General features: G+C 39.5%; 2 protein-coding genes across 7 annotated transcripts in view; both read right to left on the reverse strand.

Moving 5' to 3' along the window:
- Positions 1 to 308: 308 nt before the first annotated feature.
- LOC129723504 (ubiquitin carboxyl-terminal hydrolase 36) lies at positions 309 to 9528 on the reverse strand. Of its 3 annotated transcripts, none has more exons than XM_055677759.1 (4): positions 8496 to 9528; positions 4535 to 4780; positions 2747 to 4472; positions 309 to 2683 (listed from the first exon to the last, which is right to left on the reverse strand). In XM_055677759.1, exons 1-4 carry the CDS (start codon positions 9001 to 9003, stop codon positions 1813 to 1815), a joined length of 3351 nt encoding a protein of 1116 aa, XP_055533734.1. In that variant the 5' UTR covers positions 9004 to 9528; the 3' UTR covers positions 309 to 1812. The 3 variants fall into 3 exon arrangements, with proteins under 3 accessions (XP_055533734.1, XP_055533735.1, XP_055533736.1); XM_055677760.1 differs by lacking the exon at positions 8496 to 9528 and adding an exon at positions 5829 to 6545; XM_055677761.1 differs by lacking the exon at positions 8496 to 9528 and adding an exon at positions 4861 to 4991.
- A 3163-nt stretch (positions 9529 to 12691) lies between these two features.
- LOC129719689 (BAI1-associated protein 3) overlaps positions 12692 to 18064 on the reverse strand; it is a 240006-nt gene continuing 234633 nt past the window's right edge. For all 4 annotated transcript variants that reach the window (XM_055671083.1, XM_055671082.1, XM_055671081.1 and 1 more), the window contains one exon: positions 12692 to 18054. In XM_055671083.1, coding sequence (XP_055527058.1) covers positions 17963 to 18054 — 92 coding nt within the window. In that variant the 3' untranslated portion in view covers positions 12692 to 17962. The remainder of the gene's footprint in view (positions 18055 to 18064) is intronic.

The raw sequence follows: 18064 nt of genomic DNA on the forward strand, positions 1-18064 counted from the left end.
ACCATCTTATCTAGCACACTGGAGCGTAGGTTTAGCTTGGTGATGCAGCCATCTATGTACTAAGTTCACAAAACATTGCTCCGCATCGATGTTTTACACCTCGGTTATTTGCAAGCTGCGACCGTTTCGATTCCTCGCAGCTAGGCTGAATTTTCGACACTATGAGAATCCTATTGAATCCTGCGTTTTTACGAAAAAATCACGATTTAAAATGTAATAGGTTTTGACGTTTGCTTTGGTTCCTCAGATCAGCGATTTTTCGAATTCCGATATTTTCGAAGAAAATTCTAGCAATAAGTTGCCAAATGTTTCCGTTTTTCTTCTCAGTATGATAACTAACTTATATATATATTTTTTTATTAATCAACTTACGTAATATTTTACAATCAATCTTCAAGCAATGCTTTTCTGTCGTTCGCTTTTCCAAGCATCGACTATCCATCGGTTTTTATTGTTTCGCCGAATTCCATGACAATGAAGGTAGGTTTATATATAATTTATTAGATAGCCTATTTACAGTGTTTCTAGTTTCTTTCCTCTGTTCCATGTTCAAGGCGCATTTGAACCGTAGGTTTCCCGCTATAATTTTTGGCGGCAAATCACTTCGGCGCGCGTTGTTAATGTTGTTAGATTTTTAAATCTGTTTAATTCCCTGCGCCAGTAGCTTCGGGTCAGTTTTGTGGCACTTTTACCGCTGATTAATTACTGGCTGTTGTGATCATCATCAAATATCCTAGTTTGTATATAAAGTTAATCTTGATGTGGACACATTTTTTACATGGTTTATACTTCATATGCGTGGATGCAGTTAGTCTTTTGGAAACGTAGTTTGCATGAAACATTTTTATTTGTTTAAACACCTGATCACTGCTTGAGAATCGTAGGAAAAAAACCGCGCAAAAAGGGAAAAACCGATATTTGCATTCCCATTCTGGATTGTAAACAGTGGTTTGCAAAAGAACGGAACGGAGTTTCAACAGTGGCCAATCAATAGAAAGGACTCCTAGCAACGTGACAGTAACTGCAAATTTCGATTAATCACTACTTCGGTTAAGATTTGTAGGTATGTGTACGATATATGACGTAATAATTGCTAATGTTTAGCCTACTTTCAATAAATTGTTTCAGCAGTTGCAGGTATAAATGTATTTTTCATCTTATTTTGTCTTCCCCAAGATAACTTGTTCCAAGAGGTATTTTCTCATCTTCCTTTTCTGTGTGAAAGTTATTTAACCTATTTACATGTTTCTTCAATTATTATTATCCCTCCATGTTTGACAGCATAGTTCTGGTTCCAAATAAAAAAGCATTATCGATCCTAGTCTATGTACAAGTTCGGCTCATTGTAATAGTTTCTGATTTATTCATTGCGGAAGCTAAACGCAAACAGTGTGCACCAACTCTATAAAAAAAAACAACTCAATCCAGATTATCACTAGAGCAAATGTAAAAAAATGCGTTATCTGGTTATTTTGGAACTTGGGATAAGAATAGTTGCTTTTGTCGTCAACAGAGAAAAAAAATCACTCGCGTTTATTCCCCTTTTAAAGGCTCTCACTTAATTACACATTTATACAACAAAACATAGTTAGCAGCAGTCGGAGGGGGAAAGGAACTATGACTAAAAGTAAAATTTGATTCGATAAAAATCTTTTCTTCTCTCGTGTTGTTTAGCATTGTCTTTCCTCCGTTCTCACAGTCGAAGCAACGGGAATAATGCATATCTTCTAATCCAGTGCGGCAGTGTCCTGCAACAACAACAACATTGATTTACACTCCTTTCGTTGTCGGAGTCGTTGTTGTAGAAACCGCCTATCGGTTATAAAAGCCATTGCCACTGCCATTATCACGCTGATGATGATGATTCGACTTATTATAAAACCCATTGCGACCGCCGTGGCGCCCACCATTTCGAAACCCCCCCGACTGATAGTTGCGCCCATTTTGGTAGTTGTTGTGGTAGTTTCTGTGCTGAAATTGTTGACTACCACCACCGTTCCCGTATTTGCTCCCACCACCGAATCCATTGCAGTGGTTATTCCACTTGTTCCGATTGTTGCCTCCTCCTCCTCCACCACCATTCATCTGCTGATTTTGGTAGCTTTGGAAGGGGTTTTGTATTTGGCTATCACGCTGGTCACGTGGATAGTAGTGTGTTTTTACTTTCTTTACGCGACCACGATCCATTTCCGTCTCGCGGTCATCTTCCACCTGTCGTTTCCGATCTTCGCGCCGCTCGTTCATCAGTTCACGCTCCATGTTGGTCTGTTGACCATTCCAGCTACGGACTGGTGCTCCGTAACCACGGTGTGAGAACTTTTGCAGTTGATCTACGACGTCGTTGCTTCGGTTATAACCGCCGTTATAACCATTGAACCCGTTCGACTGACGACCACCATTGCCAGAGTTACTGGATTGATAACCAGACGCCAAGGGACCACCGCTCGAGCCATTGGCGTGGCTGTAGTTTGCTGGGGACGAATTTCCAGACGTCGAAGGGGATGCACTCTTACTACTATTTGCACTGCTGCTGCTACTGCTGCTAGTTGGAACATTATTATCACTCACTTTCCAGAGGCCGGTTTTCGTTTTGATAACTGGAGGTGACTTGGGCGAACGAGACGATTCTTCCTCTTCGGGGGATTCAGGGAGCTTTTTGTTTCCAACCGGCCCTAGAAGGGCCCTAGAAATAAAAAAAATAGATTTCAGTTGTGCCCTTTAGATGGAACCAAAACAAATAGCTTACCGTTCGGTATCCTCCTCACTGTCATTATTCTGCTGGGTAGTATGACGTTTAGCCAGCCTATTGGCATTATTACCACCGTAGGAATCGTCCCCTTCGTCATCGTCTTCATCATCGTCGGCATCGTAGGGAACTAGACTGACCGCTTTGCTGCTGCTGAGACCGTTGACGTAGCTGTTTTTCTCGCCGGTGGACGTCGTGGCTGGGTAAGTAACACTCTTGAGCGTACCGTTGGCGGTAGAGTTCGTTCCTTCGAAGGACTTTTCCCCAGTACTAGCACTCTTCGTGGCTGCAGGACTGTTACAAAGTTTAGGCATTGATGGTAAAGCAGATGACGAGGAAGAAGGACAGGCAGTAGAAGATGAAGATGTGGAAGAAGATTTAAAGCTGATGTTGGTACCGTTAATACCATTGCTGACGTCAGAGGCCGAGTTTGAGGTGGTAATTGTCATGCCGAATTTGTTTTTAACGCTGACAGGGTTTTGATTGAGGGGATTTTTCACCAACTTGCTGCTGGATGGACTATTCGGGGTAGGGTTTTTATTCGGTGATGGACTGGACAGTGAAGACGTGGTTGATGAAACTGGCGAAAGTCTGGCAGTGGTGGATGAAACCATTATTTCCCCTTCCTTTTCATTCATTGAATTGTGATGGTTGTTGCTCAACCCGTTAGCCAACTTTTTCGGTTTCGGTTGCGTCTGTTGGGGCAACACTGGACCAATAAAGCCCGTCCGGTTTTCCAGCTTGCTCGGGAAAAGAGGGTTGTGGTTAGAGTTGCCGCTAGACCCAATAAGTCGGAGGGGCGACGAGTTAGTAGTGAAGGTTCCACCCGTTGATGAACCACCGTTTCCAATCTTTCTGGGCGAACTCCCAGTGGCGTTGGCAAAAGATGCCAACGTGGCAGTGCTACTAGCACTAGTTTTTATACCGTTCTGAACACTTTCCAGCTCGTAGAATATAATGTAAGCGTTGGTGCTGGTGACGTTCTGCATCGAGATTGATCTTACAGAACTGTCATCGAACACGTAGTAAGTGCCGCTTTCTGTGCTACCAATGGCGGTGTAGTGGCCGCAGTGTTGCGTATTTCCTAGATGGGTGACCATTGACACCAGTTTATAGGTCAACTTTCCGCTAGAAGTTGCCGATTTGGATGAGTAGGGCGTAAGATCTAGCCGATTTCTCAACTCCACATGCTTGTTAATTTTTCCACCCAACATTGAAAACCGCTTCAACTGAATGCAAAGTACGAACGGTGCTCTTTCCAGAGAGAACTGCTTCGTGGCGGCTACCCGCTTCTTACAAGCCTCACACCTGTATTGCATCTCCTCTAATCTTTCCCGAGCAAAGTACACATCAAGTGCTTCCTCAATGGAGTTCGCCTTTCTGATGTCCAACAGCAGATCTTCAAAGTGTTGAAATGTCGTCGAGGTGTGCTGGCAGGATAGGCACTTTACCTCCGACCGGAGATAGCCGCCGAGTATCTGATTTAGCGGTGTCGTTTCCTTGCTGTACTGATCGAGTTCCTTGCTCTTATCGAACCGAGAAAGAAAGCTCTTTTCCATAGCTTCCATTAGGTAGCGCAGAAACTCGTGGGCGTCTTCTTGACGACCAGGAACTAGATGTTTGCAGACCAGCCGTAGTTTGGAGTAAACCAGATACGGTTTGATGGCTCCCTGATTGCCCTGGGAAGCCATAAGCGTCTTTGCCATTGCACAGATGATGCATCCATCTACGTGGGAAGTAATAGTAATTTTCATTGTTACAAAACAAAAATCATGTGCTGAAACTTACCGTTTCTATCATCACAACGCTCACGGTGGCTGCTGTCCGAGATGAGCCAGTTAGCGATGGCCGGAACGTGGAACAGGGCCTGCAGGGTGGAGTTCAGATAGCACGTGTTGCCGACGTTTATCATACCCGCTCCGGTTTGCCACTTCCTACCGCTGGCTTTCCAGCCGAGCTGGACGCAGTCTCTCGGGTAAAGGACTCGTTTCGGCGTTGGCAACTGGTCCTTGGCACTGCCACCCGAACTACCATCTGTGAAAAAGAAATAAACAAACAATACGTTCTATTAGGAACTGTCGATGTTAATTTAGGGATTTAGTTTGAGGTAGGACCCGTAGCGAGAGTAAGCCGGCCAAGTGATCTTGTGAGAGTGTCCATTGGAGTTTGAAGTGGCCAGGTTTTTTATTTTAGTGAAAGCCCGAGGAGTGGAAACGCGAGTTGATTTTTTTTTGACAACAGAATTGCTATTTTTTACGCCAACTAGGATGAAGTTTGTTTATCATCATTGTGCTTAAGGGGAGAGATTATGCCCTTTAACGTAGAGTTCCGTTTACGGGAAAGAAATAAAAGCAATATTGAAATTTAAAAATGCGATCTTCACGATAATGTTATTCAAATTTTGCCCTTTCATTTTTCTTCCGATTCAGATTTTTTTTTTCATGATTTGATACTTGTGAAAGCTTAATCGATGTTTAAAAAGTTTGGGAATGGAAAATTAGTTAATGCACTGTCAAGAATTAACGAAACAACTAGTCGCGTGTAAGCACTGTCTGAATAAAACTTACAAATACAGACTTTACACTTTGCATTTTTTTGCTATCCCAAGGCTATTGTGTAGGTTTATGCTTCTTCTAATCTTTGGATGAAAAGATTGTTTGTTGAAGACAGCTTAAAGTTATGAACGGTACATCGTGCATCGATTTTTCAAACGGAAAAAAAGATTCAACTGTTTTGTCCAAAATTATACTTCTATCAACCTATTTTAAACGACCTTTGTGGAGTTTTCCATAGAATGTGAATTTCTATAATTTCTCAATGCTCTACAATGTTGTTTACTATAACAAAACACACAATTTCACTGAGCAAAGTTTATTTCTATCTCTTATATTTTGTTAGTATGTACAAAACTTTGCGTAATCATGTTTATCAAACGGACTTTTTAGAAACGACAAAATTAATAAGAATAAGTTTAACACTTGAGTTTACTCCAGCCAGTAATGTTCTTAAACACAATGCCAATGATTCCTTTGTAGGAATAAGTCAAAAAATATGGTTTAATCAAAACCGTAACCTAACCTACCATCACACTGAACGGAACACTCGTCATCGGTGTACATGTCGTCTGTTGCAATTCTACCGGTGATCGTAGATTGAACAGCCTGCCATCCGAGCCAGCGTTGCCACCACATTAGCAGAAAGTACTTAATCACTCCGGGCGCAGCCAGAAGCCGATATCTAACATGTTTGTAAACACGCACAGCCTGGGTGAACAGAGCCAGCACCCAGGACATTGGCGGAAGGGTGGGACGTTTTCGGGCGCGCTTTCGTCGTCGGAAAATAGTCATTAAAAAAATGCTACACTGACAGTTTCAGCGGCGAGTGAGCAAAGTGCACCAGTAAATTCGCTTTCATAATCCGATTGAGGTTATGGCAAATCTAATGATTTCTCGATTCGGTTTGAACTATTTCGTTACTCTTGAGAAACTGCTCCTGACATATGTGTGTAACCGTGGAAGTGCAAACAGGCAACTTTGAGCTATCCGGGACAGTACGACACATTTAGCGGTGCTCGAGTTTATTTTAGCTGCTTCCTGTGTCAAAAAGTGGGTCACCAATGTTAAAATTCATTCTTTTAATTTGTTTAGCACAAAATCTAACTGCACAGTTGTAAATAGCACAACTCAGGACACTTCGCGTGGAATTACTATTACAGCGATGAAAAAAACACGTGCGTAAAGATAGTGAAAATAAACCAAACGAGAAACGCGCGTGAAGTAATTTTATCGACTGAGTAGCGAAAGAATGGTAGATAACGAGTCACACAGTAAGCGTTGAGATTGAGTGAGAGTAATCGTAAATGCCCTACACGTTCTTTCGCTCTCCGCCCCTTTCACTATGCACACACATATTTGAGAATTTTGACTATCCAACTAAGCGAGAAAAGAATTAAGTCCACACATTTCGTTTAAAAAATATGTTTACTATTCGGTTCGGCGGTCATTAAAGACCTGTCATGTATGATGAAAACAACTTATCAGTGTGAACGCACTGCGAAATTACCACCTCTTGGAATAAGCAAAAAAAAAAACAACACAAAAAGTCTACCTTACGCTAAACCCATAGTGAGTAGTGTGTCTGTATTCCCGGTCCGACCTCGTCTCTATCGCATGGTTCACACTGCGTTCGTAAATTGTTAAGCGGCGGTGGCCACAATGATGACTGATGGTGATGATTACGAAACATGTAATAAGTCAAAATCACTACTAGTGATTGTGTGTGTGCATACTAGTAATGATCACAAACTTGTCGGCTCTTCCTTGGTAACCAGCAAGCAACACTGAACCGACTCCGGTTACGGTACGGCTGCCCCATGCAGGAGACGGTTTCACCAACACGAAAGCAATACTCGCTTGTTCATTCAACGCGGCTGCTCAATACGAACTTCCCGCTTGCGTTTGATAACAGTCTTTGAAAACAGTGGGTTTAATATACGAAACTTTTGACCATTTTTGGCTAGTTTTAAGCATATCAAATTTAATCATTTATTTCGACAAGTACTTCAAGAAACCGTACCTTTTTTGTTCCTTGTTCATGAGCGGAGTGAAATTTCAACGTTACCTACGGGAATAAAGGTAGTGATAAGAATTCCAAGTAAATTGCTTCGTATACGTCCAAGGTGATCTGCAAAAAGTGACCAAACTGACTAAGGGGATAGGTAAAAGACATAATATATCTATTTTGACTTGTTTTCACTTATAAAAAAAACAATACAGTGTATAAATTGTAATATTTTCTCATAATCCTATTGAAACACATATTCGGACCTATCAGAACATTTGAAAGACATTTATTTTCGGCATAAGTGCTTTTCAGTTCAAATCAGGCTTAACTGTCGAACACTTAACTTGTGTTCGATGAAGGTTCAACGAAGGATCATTCTCATGTTTTCTTCTCCTGGTTGTCTTATTGCTGAAGAGTCATTAGATATCATTGAGTGAAACATTCTGCTCCGGTCAGTTACGTTTGTTAAAAGAAACTTCGTGAGAAAAGTTTTCTAATCAATAAATATTGCTTAATATTCTGTCTAAGCAACTTTCAAATCATTGTAGAGTTCATCACCAAAAAATTGTTTCAAAATTTTGAGTGAAGCTGGCCGTTACTTAATGTATAGACCCCCTAGCGAATTTCCTTATTTCCAGAGTCCTCCTAGTTTTGACCTGGCGCTAACCTAACTGCTGTAAAACCCTTTTTTCATTCGCTTGGATTTGAGTATTTAAACGCTAACTCCGTAGAAGATTCTGATAAAACAACTTCGGAATCGAATTACTTACGAGGCTTCCTTTGCCAAACATAATCGATCGGAGCAGAACGGGTCACTCAATGATACTTCAGTAACAAGACATTAAGAAGAAAAAACAATGAAAATGATCCTTATTGTATCTTAACGTAAGATTCAACTGTTTTTAAAGTGCCAACGATTATAAACATATTTTGGTCTAAATAATCAACTTCACTCCACAGTGCAACCCGTGTAATAGTAACGATAGTTTCACGACCACACGAACAAAATACACACTTGAGTCAATGGAAAATTCAACGCATACTTGCGCAGAAATTTGTAGTAAGCGCGTATAGGCGAAGAAAAAAAACATGGGAATGGGGAAAGTGATCATATTTCACACTCGCCTAGGTGGGTTGGAGTTGGGGCGCATAAGCGTTTAGGTGGCATACGGAGACGAATACTTACTTTGCTGACTGATGCCGCCGCCACCGTTGCTGGAGGCGTCAGCAGTGGCCGCTTTGGTCGTCATCGTCGAGTGGATACCGCCATTCATCAGCAGTCCGTTGGTATTGGTGGCGCTTCCGTTAGTCGATCCAGCCCCACAAACACCCGCAGATACGTCGTTGATAGCATTGCTACTGGCGGTGGTTTTCAGCACGGTATATTTGGATTTGAGGCTGTCCAGGTCGTTGTTACAGTTTGGAACCTCCTCGTAGCGAATGGGACGGAACTGGTTCCGGCGGATAGCAGCCGTTAGGGAGTTCTCTATGCGGTCGATACTTTCCTCCTCTGGCTCAAGGAAACCGGAGCTGTTTGACGAACCTGCACTGAATAGAGACGATGATTGGCCATTGCCGTTGCTGCCAGATACGGAACCTACTCCGCTGCTGTTAGAAGTAGAGGACGAGCCTAGCGAGTCACGGAGCGCCGCACTCACTAACGACGTTGAGTCGCAAACCATTTGTACTGGCATGAGAAACTTGATAACCAATAAACGAGTCGCAAAAACCCCTCACAGCGCACTTTCCCTTCTGTGGAGGTTTGTTTTCAATGCGATACTTTCGGCACTAATTTGTTAATTTAATGTTTCAAATAAAAAAAAATATTACAAATTCCCGCTCGAGAGCCCTTTTCGAGAAACGAGTATCGGGAAGGCCACGGTACTTTTCCTTCCTTCTGTTTGCACAAGCACGCACACAAGCACATACGACGAATGCTTTCTGCTCGGTCTGCCAAAATGGAACCGCAGCAAAACCAGACAGACGAGCAGATTCACTAATTTTCAAATCGAATTTTAACCATCAAATTTCATCTTTCGCGCGGTAATTCCATGCTGATTGTGTCGGGCGCTTTTTCGGGCACACTTTTCACATATTTTGGTTGCGAAAATGTAAATATTTACCACCGAAATTCGGTCAGATTTCCCCTGTTCGGTTCTTTTTTTTTCTGACGGTCAATGGGCACGGAAACACTAGCGGGACCGAAAACGCACATGTATTCATTTCTCTATTACGTGAGAGACGGTCAGTGACAGTGACAGCTCGAAACGTCTCGCAAACTCATGCGCGTGTTCACAGTTGATTCGCCGTGAGTGGCTGTCAAATCATACACGCTAAAGATGTTGTTTCTTTATCAAGTTCCATCCCATATAAGGCAATCCACGAGACAGTTGCGAGCAGCTGATTTCAGTCTGTTTTCAACTTATGACAGGTTTATGTATGTTTGACCGTTTACAATTTGGATGCAATCTGGACCCAGAAGCGTGAAAAACAAATGTTATCCGATCGGTAGCTCTAGTATCACGAGTGCCAATCCTAAATACAAGAATATAAAATCACTTCTGATATTATTGCCGACATTAAAAGATTTCGGTTATGGTCGTGTTTTGGTTTTGCAGCGTGAAAAACAACAACAATAACAAACGTACAAACAATGAAACGTCACCCGTGGATTGCCTTATAGAGCTTTCTACGCCAGATCTCACCAAACAGGCTTAGTCTGTTTATAATAATCGATGTGTTTTCAACCAAAAAATCAGCTGATATTCAATTTCGAAAAATATTGCACTTATGAATCCTAGTTCATTAGTGTTACCTGTTTCAACAAACTTTGTTTTAGTGGAAAACCAGATGAAATAAAACTAAAAATCGGCTTACAACTTGAATAAAAGCTCGGGCAGGAGGAAATTTTTTGTAACTATCAGCGTGTTGATTATTTGCAACCAAAATTAAACTAGTATTAGTGAAATCGACCACTAATACTAGCGCAGATAGGAAGGTCTATAGACAGACAAACTTAGGGCATCCTTAACAGTGCGCTTCTATACCCCGTTTGGCAGCGCTCTATCATCACTTCATACCGTACCGGTCGCTGCTAAACGCGCTAGAGAAATAGTAGCCGGGCCTCCGGGAAGCATCGCGCTCTCAAATTTGGCAGCCCGGTAACAGCGCTGCTAAAGGTTTATGCTGGATGAAACGTCAAACAGATACGATAGCAACAACCGGTGTGAAAACGGGTGAGTGCGTAAAATAGCCGCGCTGTACACAGTCGCCATAACAACTTAAATAGTAGCGCACTGTTAAGGATGCCCCTAGTTCTAACCATGATGTATGAAGACATGGTGTAACGATATGTCAAAAACAGAATCGGCCATATTGGAAAAAAAAAAAATTGCCAGCGAGTAGGTTTGTTTATTAACAACTAGGGCATAAAAATTATCGCATCTCATAATATATCATTTGGATGCATTTAAATTATAAATATGGCAATGCTACATACCTTGCTACTAATATTCATTAATTTTAGAAACAATTTCTAACTTCAAACACCTGAATTTGCGGTATTCAAATGCCTAGTTAGTGATGATATATCAACAAACACGAAAAAGTTATTCGCTGTTGCATAGTGATGCTTCGTCTCCAACCCTCCGAAGTGAAAAAACGCTTCCTCACCCCGCGCCTAGTTTTTGATCAAACCGTTACACCATGTTCTACTCATCATGGTTCTAACAGTCAATTCTGGAGTACTTTGTGATAAGGTCGTATGTCTAAACGTAAACAAAACGAGTGAGAGATGATTTGTGCTTGTGTAGTACAAGGGATATAACTCTCACTCGTTTTGTTTACGTTTAGACATACGACCTTATCACAAAGTAGTCGGGAATTTAAGTTTATTTAGAAGTAATATCGATTGCCGGAATTTTTTTTCGCAGGCCGTAGTATCAAAGCTCATTTATCACAAATATGTGTGGAAAATTGCGAATAAAGTTTGAAAAGATCTGAGAAAACATAAACCATTATTTTAAAACTACTAATTTCATGTGGCTAAAATTTATAGACATATCATATTTTGAAAGATTTTCACCTTTCTAAAACGGTCAACACATACACACTTAATTTAACTCGGCAAACTTTCCAACAGCTGAACGAGCTCGGCGAAGTTTTTCACAAATGTCAGCAATATATTTCGACGAACATTCAGCAAATATATCGATCTACCGTAAACCAGCATGTATTGACATTTTGTTTGCCGAAGTTCTTGAAAATTGTGCCGAAAAGTTGTAGAGCATTTCGCTGAATTTATCAGCTGTTGAGTTCTCGGCAATAAAATCTTAGTGTGTAAAGAACCGGTTGGAAAATGACCGAGTTAAAAATAAAACTGTACACACTCAATCAGATAATAAAAGTTCGGTAATTATTATTAAATACAATATCGATTGGTAAGTTTGAGAAAATACAGAGTAGTTTGTAAAATTGATATAACTTGACATATTTTCTGTATTCGGCAAATAATTTTTCTGAATGTACCATTTTACGAGACGTTTCTGAACTCAATTCATGAATGAAATTTTGACAGAAAGCTCGGAACCGCTGACATAACGCACGTAAGAGCAGCATTAATATCAGCAGGATCCGTGACACCTGTCAGTTCGTAAAATGGTCTATACTGCTATGCACTAAGGTCGCTTTTTACGCGGGTTTTTTACGCAGATCCCGGAATTTACGAGTTTTTTTTTACCCGGATTCCGGAATTTACGCGGTTTTTTATACGCGGATTCCGGAATTTACGCGGATTCCGTAATTTACGCGGTTTTTTCACGCGGGTTTTTTTACGCGGCGCGTATCCCCGCGTAAAAAGCGACTTTAGTATACTTTCTGCTGAATTGTTTGGGTACCGGTCCAACTATAAAGACATCATGAAATTTGAAGGTGCGGAGAAGGAAAAGTTTATCAGCATAAGACAGCAAATCATCAGCAACGTCGCAAGCTTAACCCTCTAGTGCCCAAATTAGTTTTTAGACGGACTTCGAAAAAATCACTATGAAGCTATATAAACATTTTTTAAGTTTTTACTGAAGCTTTTTAGACGTTCAACTGAAGACCGTTTAAAGGCGGCACTGGGCACTAGAGGGTTAACAAAAGTTGATCGATCACATACATTTAGCACATTTCTTACATTCTTGATCATTTCTGAAATGCAGGTGATTCGAGGGAAAAAAGGATAAAACGCACTTAACTTGTGTACGATCGAATTGGGTAAAATATGCATCTTTCAGTTCTTTTTTTATAGATGCAAATCCCAAAAAAGGAGGATTAGTTCTGAAATTCAAGGAAGTCTGCCCTTTGGAGTTCTCAAGCATAACGGTTAATACTACACCCGGCTTTGCAATCGTTTTGTTGGATGAACAGATATCTTGCTTTATTAATGTATTTTCGAAAAATATTACCATATGTGAAACAGATTGCCATCTCTTTGTGTTTCGCTAATAGTTTTTTTTTACAATTTTGCAGCTGTCGCACCTTTGTGTCCAAAACAATCGATACCTATTATAACGAACCGCGTGATTTCGCCCGACAGTGTTAAATCTCGTTTCTCTGTGCCAGCATCTGACGGTTATCAAATTGATGGGATGATGCGAATTTTCAATGAACAACGTGAAATTTACACAAATCCACGATCGTTGTTATTGAGGACTCGCTAGGGAATGTGCATTGATATTTCTGGTGATAATACATGACTTCTTGTTGTTTGGTTCGGTATTTTACAGTAGCAGTTATTGTTTATATTTTCCAGTAAGTAAAATAGACCCTTTAGAAATATAACGTAATTAGTTTCTCTGGCGAATAAATAGACAATTTTTCAAAATATAGTTGTTTAACGTTCGTAACAAATATCATAAAAATAACGACGATAAAGCTTCCGATCTAATGATTCGAATACATATTTTGATAAAATTCTTTACTATAACATTGAGTTTCAATATCGTACAGTGTTTAAATGTAATATGATTGTTGCTTCCCTAAGACATTGAACAATTGGTTTGGGCGTATTTACAATATGTGCTTGTAATCTAATTGGTTTTCATTTGGCTAACCTTGGTACGGCTCAAAACCCTACGGATAGATTTGTGTATATATAGTTTCCCTTTTTGTCCGTACAAGCACATTGTCGTTTTTTTTTCTTTCTTTAAGTGGTGCATGCAAATTGTAAAGGCTACGGGGTGGTTATTCTTTGGCAAAGAATCTAAAGTTTCTCCATATAAAGGTTTGCGTCCTCGTCAAAAAGGGGTTTCGCTAGGTGAAAAGGTAGTGGGTACATTTAAAAGCTGGCGTAGAAATTAAAGTCGTCTAAAAATTCAACCAGGTGAAGTTTGTTCCTTTTGTTCCGGCTCACTTCTAGGTTCGTACCGATGAACTCTGCGTTGTGTTTTCAATGATGTGTTACTTTTTAGTTATCTTGAGGTTTCATTCGCATGTGCATGACTGGTTCTAAAGCTTCTTGCTTTTTTGAAATGTGGACTAATGTATGTACGACATTGACGGTTGTGCAGTGCTTTGATTCTCTGGTTCTATCTCTTTCAGAACATAATTCGTGGGGAAGATCGACTACTTGTTATTGCGATGAGGGTATATTAAACATCTAAGCTCGACATTTACTATATATTTTAGTGGCACAGCAAATGTGTTTATCGTGTTAGAGTGAATGTATGTTGGAGAGTTCTGGGTTTGGATTTCCAAAAAGTATTTAAACTGGAAGTAGCTTGGAAAACCTTTAACGTACAATAGCGAGCACTGTTGATTGTTCTGGTTTCACTTGAGAGGCAAAATAATAAGTAACTCCAAAATAATCAGTTCCGGTTGCATTTGTCAACTTTTGTGAGAAGGTGATACAGTTAGTGACTCGTAGAAAGAAAGCATTCTAAACCTGCCAGTATCAGATAGCAGGGTTCTTCTATTACGTCAAAGTAACTAGCATGGAAAGAATTGAAATTGTTCGATTCATATAAAGGTACGTTTAGACTATTAGACATGTCGGTCTGATTTTGACCACTGCAGAAATCGAAAGTCTGCTCGATATACCGTTCGACATACTTTGTCAAACCTGTTTGTATGGCGGTGTTCACACTGCTTGTACAAGTCGAAAGGAAAAACTGTCAAATGATTTTTTCAATGCTGGATACAGCTCCAGTCTTCTTCTCCATTTTAATATTTGCACACAAGAAACGAAATGATGTTTGTTATGGAAAGCCAGAACAAACAACTGAAAAAAAAATTCAAAGGTTGCTATGTTCTTGGTGTCGAACAAAAAATAGAAACGTTTCTATTCCATTCGACATATCGAACGGCATGTCGAATTACAATATCGAATAGATGTAAACGTAAACCAACATTGCATTCGATATATTTTCGAGCAATCAGCTCGAATCAGATGGAAAAATCAGATAGTCTAAACATACCTTAAGTGATTTACAAGAAAGCTGAATAAATAAACAAATATTCGACCAGAAATATAAAGTGCAGACTGGCATAATAGTTCGGTATTTCGTTTACCGGATAACATTATGTGATTAAGTGATTAAGTATGTTTTGAAGTAGAATACTTCTCTCAGGAAGTTCGGCTACATAGGGATATGAAATGAAAATCTAAAACCGAAAAAAGTGAGAAATATGTCCAATTTCAAATGTTAATAAATCGGTTAGTTTTCGATGGATTTTCTTCGTTTTTGCAGTAATCGATTAGAAAATCTTCTAAGATTCCTACCAAATGCAGGAAATTGCAATTCTATTATTCTAACTATTGTACTATTGAAAATTCTTAAACTTTGTCAAAACACAAAATTCGACCTCTGATTGGTCGTTATACGATTGCTTTTCCAAGCACGGTCGACAGAGTTATGGACCTGGTAAATTGGGAATGCATTATTTGGCCTATACAAGAGCCTTCATCAGATATTAAACAGACATTTCATCAGATATTAAATTGAACAACTAAAATTTGAAGAACACAATTGAATATTTGAAGAGTTAATATTCTCTCGTTTTGCGTTATAATCCAAAGTTAATTTTCTTCATTTACATGCATACTCTGACTATTATTACGTGTTTGCGTCGCTTAGTGTTTGGCTACGGTTATGCAGAACGCAAATGACGGCGCGATGCGATTCGGCAAGACGAAATGTGTTGAAATGTATAGCTCTACTTCACCTAAAAAGAGCTGTACATTCCACCACGGTAAGGCGAATCACATCGCGTTGTCATTCGCGTTCTGCATAACTGTAGCCTTTGATCCGTTCCAGTTCAATGATGTCGTATTTAATGTGCATATTACAATTCGGCAGCACTTCAACTGCTCATTTGCGCAAAATTTTAAAAATATGCAATAAACTTCATTCAAAATATCAAACAAAGAGAAATTACAATACTGCCAATGAACGGTCAACGTTTCTTTACTAGAAAAAATGACTGACATGCAAGCAGCCGGGTTATCTTTCTTGTAAAAGTATTCTACTTCAACCTTGCGGTCGTGGCTTTGCGTACAACCTTCCTGTGATTTTTTATTGGAACTATGTTTTTAGTTTTACATCTGCTAGTTTGTGGTTTCACTGTATGTATGGGTTAGGAAATGAAAAAGAGAAAAGCCATAACAAAATTTGATGATCATGAGATTTGGATCATTTGGGATAGAGCTACTGCAATAAAAATGTGTTCAACCAATAATCTCCATGCGTCTTTTTAATTGATTGGGCAACAATTCAGTAAGAACAAAAATATCTCGGTTTTTCACTCCAGCTTCTAACACTTTGTAAACAAGCTTCCTGAACTGTCAAAAAAGTGGGGTTAGGTCGCTTATCTCTGAAGTGCATTGCGTCCGTCCCTGGAAACGAATCCTCTTATGCTGCCGTTCAAATCATAGTAGGCCCATGTTCTACACAAATCTTATGCACGCTGGGACAACTATGCTTCAAACGGCAGTATGGGGGACGAACAAAATAGAATGCCAGTGTTGCCATTTTTGTGGTAATCATTACACCTGAGCAGATAATGTTTTTCTCAAATTGAACGAGGCATTTGAGCTCCGATCAGTGACAATCCGATTGGGCAAACTTGCACATAGCCAATGACAATACTTTCGCTAGTACCTAAAACTTGGTGTGGATTTACAGATTCGTAATTTTTTATTACCTGATAACAACTATTTTGGCTTACAATAATTCAATTCTGTAAGTTTCTTTATTAAAACAATTTGGTAAAAAAATATGTAACCGATTCATGTAAAAATATTAAAAATATGTTAACAAATGACTAAGTTACCAGCGTTCAAAGCCTGACTTTTTTTTGACGGTTTCTTATGTGGAAAAACCTTTCGGTACACAACATATTTACTCATTCCATTCCCAACTTTGTACGTGAAGCAAACAACTAATAGTTAAATTAGTTCTACTCAAACTGCTGTGAATTAGCTACTTTGTTTCGCTAGTTCATCGATCACGGAATTGACAATGATTGCTATGCAGCCAGCTATCTGGCATAGTGGACACAGTCTTGTATTCGAAACCAATTTTGTGCTGTGACGGATGTGATGCTGACATGGCTTTCCATTAAGTGTCATGTAATAAAAAAAAGTTAACAAAGTCAAGCAAAAAAATACTAACTTAGTGCAGCGGTATGCATGATTGTGAGAGTGTAGCGTTCAGTTTGCGGTTGTACATCCCGTGGATAGTATATGTGTACGATACTTGTTTTAAACAGATTCTTTTTATACAGGCGGAAAGATCGCAAACTCCCTTCGGATGAAAGCACTAGGGGCGGACGCGATCGTTTCCTTGATTTTTTTTGGTTTGTTGCTTAAGTTTGTTATTCATTCATAAGAAATTATCTGCAGTTTGTTTGAGAAAATTTACAGCTTAAGAGTAAATGGTATATTTGGTTGTTTTGTCCAACTCGTTCGTTTTCGATTTTTGGTTTGTTCGTCCTTTTAGAGTGGAGAGTTAGAAAATGTTTACAGTTGCAAAGAGTTGATTTGCTTCAATGTTTGATGATAGGCTTGATGTTTGCTGGTAGAAAACCTATGTATAGCATCTCTAAAGTTTGTATCGTCTAACTGTACAAAGTTTCGAATGTACAAGATTCGTTTTATAGTTAGCTAAAGTTAGTTATTCTTTTTTTTGTTGTATAGATTTAAATCAAATTCGTATAAAAATATGCTCTTTTCGAAACAAGCACTGAGCTTCTTACAATATAGTAAAGGTTAGTCTCATATATTTTTTAGCAGGGTTTCCACTACATTTTCTAATCCACAAGGTCCAGGGGATACTCACTAGTTTCGTGGAGTGTGCTATCATGGAAAGATTTACACGAATGTCGGTTACTTTTATATCGTAGTTTGTGAAGGCATTGATAACACGCTTACGAAAAAATCTAAAAGTAAGTTTCATACAAAAAATTAGCTGTCGCGTAGAGATATTCCGTTTCTGTTGAAAAAGTAGATTAAAATACTGTCCAATTCTGAAAGCATTGTTTTTGTTTCCTTCAATTAGACGTCTGCAGCAGGTCGCTTAGTTTCCAAAATCCTACGATTACAAATAAGCTATCTGTGTAAACTGTAAACTCACAAATTTTTGCTGATTGACATTCATGTGTACAAAAAAACGCCTAGCCTACGACGCGAGCTTTCTGTTTCCTCACAAAATCCATGGCGTTTTTATCGTTGACCCTTCCTTCGAGAATTAATAGGATGGGGTGACCTGAAAATTT

This window comes from Wyeomyia smithii, chromosome 2, assembly GCF_029784165.1.
Source record: "Wyeomyia smithii strain HCP4-BCI-WySm-NY-G18 chromosome 2, ASM2978416v1, whole genome shotgun sequence".
NCBI classification, from domain to species: domain Eukaryota; kingdom Metazoa; phylum Arthropoda; class Insecta; order Diptera; family Culicidae; genus Wyeomyia; species Wyeomyia smithii.